Raw genomic sequence first — 6,000 nt, 5'->3', positions numbered from 1 at the left:
AGGAGAGAGAGAGAGAGAGAGAGAGAGAGAGAGAGAGAGAGAGAGAGAGAGAGAGAGAGAGAGAGAGAGATCCTTTCGTCTCATCCATCGCTGTCTGGTTCTTTATTGAATTCTGTATACTTCGGTCGATGCGAAGAGTCTATTTGGCAGTATAGAAAGTAAACATTAAACAGAGCGTAAGGGACAAACAGACAGACATGCAGGGTTCAAAGCTGCTACTGAAGCGGCTAACGTCAGGGACAGCCAGGCTATTTATCCAACAGTTTTCAGTGTTGTATATACTAACGGAGAGACAGAAATATCCCAGTCTTTCAGCAGGAACCAAAGCAGAAGTGAAGCAGGTGAGGTCTGACCAACATAGCCAATTCATAAATTAAATTAATTTCGCATTAAGTGGTTCACATTGACCTTGAAAAATAGTTCAACACAATCAACTTTTAGACCAACGAAAATGTGTAAGCTGAAAGACGTTTGGAAATTTCTACTGTTTTTAACAAACATTCATGCACTCGGGCTAATTAAAAGGGACTGCACAGCATTGCTTTGGACCAACAAGCCCTTTTCACAAAAGACATTTTAACTTGATACAGCAGGAAAACCTCAGGTGTAATTAATATTACTGCACATCCTTGAGCTTTACTAGTTTCAGAGCCATGACCCATTGTCTTCTGGCTCACAAACAAGGCTTACTGATACACTGAAAAGGACCACAATCATCGTTAACAGTATTGTTGACACCTGTGCCGGTCTGATCGGCTTCTCCCTTGTTCTGGGCACCTTGACATTTAGGCCACATTTGCACCTGGTATCAACATGTGATTTGTGTAGGATACATTATCTGGGTAATGACAGATGATCTGGTATTAATGCACATTCTCATTGTCTTAATTCTGCCCGTATTGTGATTTTATTCTAAATATGCAAATTAGGCAGTGCTGGTGGACAACAAACATGATGTATCGCAGCTCAAGGCACCGAAGTAATGGAAAGGAGTCATTCATTAATAAACTAATAATGAAGACCGTTTTTTGTAAATTACAGGTTGGGACATAATATGAGCCATATGTCTATTTATGTATTCAACTGTGACAATAGTAATGGGACTACTTTGCATCTGTGGGCACCATGATGATCTTACACAGGCCCGGTCTTATTCTGTTCAAGAATAATCAAACTGTATTCTAGTGATCTAACACAAGCACCCTCCGAGATTTTATTTTGGTTAAACAGAAATTCCCAAAATGGACCCCAAAACAAAAACAGGGTCGTTCATATATTTTTTCATATCGTGCATCCCCATACTGTAAATTAAATACAGCATCACACAATGGTATTGCTAAAGCTGGATCGAAATCAAAGGCTTGTTGCCAGTCGCCATTCAAGGTTGTAGTGGCCACTCTACACAGTATGTTTTGAAATGTTTTTTATCAGCTTCAGAAAACTGATCAGCCAATTTAATAATCAACCCCTTGTCAAAAAAATGAAAACGGAGTAATCTGTAAATAACTTAAGTCTCCTTTTCTATGATGCCAACTGTAACACTATCAAAACCGGTCATCAGGCTTTCATTCCCAGCCTCCTGCAGTCCGCTTTACAACTTTGTTTTTTTCATAGGTCCTGCATCACAGGTAAAGTGAACCCTCAGAAAGGATTTGCATACGGTTTGTAAAGCTGAGTCTCCTACTGAAGTCAAACACTTGTGCCAACCTTGTCAGTAGTTCAGTTGGTCAGACAGCTGTCCAGTCAGGAAAAATCCTCTATCACTCTGGAAACGGTAAACCTTAAAGCCAACAGTCACTGCTATCTTTCATTTAATAATTATTCCTCCAGTATTGCATTACCAGAGGTCACACTACATGACTAGAGCCTGCTGATCATGTTGGTTACTGTCAACACCTGAGATGCCAAGCATCTGTTGAGATTAACATAACAATAATTTGACTGCAACTTGATGACCAGATGTGATGGGACCTTGCTGAAAATGTGTGTTTTAGTACACAAACGAACCAGTCAGGCTCTATATTCCACATGGTGGTAGCATGATGTGTTACCTGAGTTAGTTCATGGCTTTACTAAATAATAACCCGACTTCTATGTTTAGCTATATCAGTGTTGGGACTGCTGCAAACCTGACTTCGATATGAATATATTCTTAATCCATATGTACACACTCATCCAATATTGGATAAAGACTGCAAATAAAGGACAAGGGCAGAATGAAAGAGAATAATGCAAAAAAAAAAAGGGTGTGAGGATAAAGGACAGGAGTACTTGACCCAGGAGGAGTGAAGTAGGAGAGAGGGAGAGTGACAGATGGCGGGCAGTAGATTAGCCCTCCCTTGCAGTTTTCTGCCCTTGTGAAAGTATCGATTAGACTACGTTCACGAAAACGACACACTTTTCCTCTCTCCCTCTCATTCTTTTCTCTTTATCTCATTCAAATGCTCTCTCATGTGCACATATCAGCAGACAAGTCAGTGATCAGTCATCTAGCGTCCTAAAAATCACTCGTCGATCTACAATTCTTGTACTCCCTCAGTTCCAACCCGAGCTCTGACTCTGGCTCATATTTTCTGGGACAGCAAAGCTGTCCCCCTGCCAAAAATCCATGATCACTTCCTGTTAACTGACGTCTGACGAGGAAATGCCTGTGTCTGTGGGTTACAGGACAGGAAGTGTTGAGAAGAAAGATTGGAATTTCTTTCCTCCTTTTTGTCCTCCCTCTACATCATGTGAGTGTGACTGACTGATGGATTAGAACCAGAACCATTTATTGCCATGTATGTTTTCACATAAAAGGAATTTGTCTTGGCGAGAGGTGCATGATATTTAACAATAACAATAAACATTTAACGATAAACAAAGTGCAATAATGGGAGGAATATTTACAATTTAATCTACAGTAGAATATAAAATTAAAATCAACAGAATTTAAGGTGAAATGTAAGTGTAGTGTGAAGTTGACAAGTGTAAAGTAAAGTGGCAAGTGTATTTAAATGAGGTATGAAGGGGTGTGCAGGGGAGTGACCGGTAGGAAATTGTCTGGGGGGGGGGGTGAGATATCCATGGAGGAAGCAGGTTTTCAGCAAGCCAGTATTGATGTAATGTGAAAGCTAAAGATCCTACATGATAGTCTGTTTCACAGTGTCTCCAACTATGACGCAGGACAATACTTTCAGCGGTTTATTTGTTGTCCGATTGCATATATTGAGTTGTTTAAGAATAAATTGTTCAAATTTAGCAAAGATTCACACTTCCCATTGACAGGCAAAAACAGTTTTAGATCTAAAGAAGGCAGTTTAGTGTTGGCTGTATTTCAACAGGTGGCACAGTGCTGCAGTCACAGATGAGACCTGAATGTGCTATTGGCAAATTGTTTATTTGTCAACACAGAACCCATATGTGTAATGTGTCTAGACACAAAGTCTAGTACATTTACCATGTTGTGACCTAGCACAGCCGTCCTCCTAACCATACCAAGCAAGGTTACAAAAAACAGTTAGAGAAAATGTGGTCTAATCGCTTGACGGAAAATACAAATATTTGAAATAACAAATCAGTTAATTTCTCGAGCTGACTAGTTAGCTACACAACAGTGTTAAGAAATCTATTATTATTGTAAACTACATCAAAGAAAATAGAGAAACATGGAAACAGACAAATCAACCCCTGCACTAAATGTAGTAATTAATCACTTAAATCCTACAAACAGTAACCTTGCAGAACATTTGGGCCCTCCCATAAAATGGGTTCATGCGACAGCAGCTGGATTCCCACACTTGCTTAACAAGCATGATGTAACATACTTTGAGAAAGGAGTGGTCACGTGGGACGGGAAGGCAGGTTTGAAAGTCTTTGTTTTAATGGCAATGACGGTTGGGCGGTATCAGACTGAACAACTGTTTGATGGTTTGCCATCAAATGTTGAACAGGCGTTTATGTACCTAGAGGATGAATCGTAATAACTCGTTCTTCTTGCAGCTTTGAGTGAGATTTCTCAATGAATGGATGGATTGCCATGATGTTTGTTACACACATTCATGGATGAATTGTACGTACTGTTATGGTTCTCTGACTTTTTGTCGAGCTCTGTCATCAGGACACTGTTAATTTGGCCAATGTTTTTGTTTATGACCAAATATCTGCAAAACCTTTCCATCAAACTCAACTGAACTTTGCGTTGAGTGGTAATTAGCAAATGTTTGCATGCTAACACATGGTGTACATACTGCAGCAGCCGTTAAAAACAATGTACTGTTGCATGCATTCGATAGGGACATACTACTTCATCATAACATTGCATTGACCCTCTTGTTCATATAACCGCCACGCAGATAATTGTGGATCAGAATACCCAGAAAAGCATGCTGGCTTAAATACTGCAAAATGCGACCGGATGCAGTAGGTCACCCTGGTACCTTTTGGCATACTGCATTTGACACATACAAAATATTTGTTCTGGCAAACTAACTAGAACTGTTGGGTATTGGAATGTGACGCATCATCATGTTACCATTGTAAGCATGTTAGCATGCTGACGTTAGCATTTAGCTCAAACCCCTGCTTTGCCTAAAGTAGGCTACAGTCTCACAGAGCAGCTCTTAATCTTGTATGAAGTTGGCAATGGCAAAGCTTTACAACGAATGAATGACAACACAAAACAATTTTTCAAAATGTTTATTTTCTGAGGCCCACAGTAGATAAACGTTGGAGACATTTTTTTCACTTGTCACAAATGATCAATTGCTGTCCACAGTACAAAATGTAACATCACGATACTCGGATAAAGTAAAAACAACGGTTTCAGAACACAGTGTGTTACAGTCAAATAGGATTTAACAGCAGATGATTAATGTCTCTCCTGTCCACTGTAACCTGTTCACAAGAGGCTAAAGGATGAACATGGACATAAACCAGATCAGATAGCCATCAAACCTGAGCAGTAGCATTAAGAACTGATGTTTGCTGAACACCAGGACACTGAGACTTTAGAACTGGTCCATCACAGTACTGATCAAGGGTTTATATATGTCTGGTGTAAAGGCTTTCTAATGAAGGTTTATCAGTCTAGCTTGTGTAGTGTTGGTATCTGGCCACTACCATGGGCTGTGTGGATAGTGTTGGAACATGTCCCAGTAGTTTAAAAGCTTTGGGATGTGGCCAGAGTGCTCCTGACTGAAGAGAACAGGAGGAGCTCTGTTTAACTCTGCTGACTGACCAGAATCTCTCTCTCTCGCTCTCGCACTGCCTTTTCTCTCTCTCTCTCCTCTCAGTGACACCCCTGTCTTGTCTTAGCTGCAGTAGTGACTGATGACTGGGCTGTGACTGTGTGTTTTGCAGATGGCTGCGAGCCGTAGCTGAGGACACCACCGGGAGTTCCCCCTCTCTGCCTCTGCCACTTGCAAATATGAATGGTAAGACCACTGCAGTTTCTGTGTGTGTGTGCATTGAGTGCTGTGTGTTTTTTATTTTTTTTGCTCTGCATATCTGCTAAGCTAACACATTGATAGTTCTAATAATCCCTAATTTTACTCAAATGTGTGGCTGCACATACAAGCGCACACTATGTATCTTAGTGTTTCTTACTGTTTGTATGGAAGAGGTTTTCATTTTAAAAGCTCCACTGTCCTTCTCTGGACCAGTTTACTTTTAGTACAATTGTCGTGCTCTGCGGTCATTATGAAGTCCATTTATTTCCATATTTTGACACCAGCTTTGTTTATGGTGCCAGTCACAGGAGTAAAGTTACAGAAACTGTATGCTTTGTTATCATAAAGTAAACTGTCCATTCACTGCGACTGCTGATGGGCCGCGGAGTAAACACTCATGTGCAGTCAAGTGTTGTTCTGCTCTCCTGTCTGAACAAAGGGACAAAGTAACAGTGCGCTTCATTATCACTTTGTCAATATCGGTGCATTCCCAGCTCCTGACTGTCACTGAGGCTGGCCTCAGGGTTTTCTGTCATCTGTGTGTGAGTTTGTGTTTGTGCACCTGTTTTGT

The 6,000-nt window shown here is 40.6% G+C and overlaps 1 protein-coding gene across 1 annotated transcript in view; it reads left to right on the top strand.

Annotated features, from left to right (window-relative positions):
- Nucleotides 1–6,000, top strand: part of itsn2b (intersectin 2b) — a 30,114-nt gene that overhangs the window by 1,936 nt on the left and 22,178 nt on the right. The window contains exon 2 of the mRNA XM_079217556.1: nt 5,341–5,414. Within this exon, the coding sequence (XP_079073682.1) occupies nt 5,408–5,414 (7 nt within the window). The 5' untranslated portion in view covers nt 5,341–5,407. The remainder of the gene's footprint in view (nt 1–5,340; nt 5,415–6,000) is intronic.

Source organism: Taurulus bubalis (genome assembly GCF_910589615.1).
Source record: "Taurulus bubalis genome assembly, chromosome: 4".
Taxonomy (NCBI): Eukaryota; Metazoa; Chordata; class Actinopteri; order Perciformes; family Cottidae; genus Taurulus; species Taurulus bubalis.
This window is presented reverse-complemented; position numbering and strand designations above follow the sequence as displayed.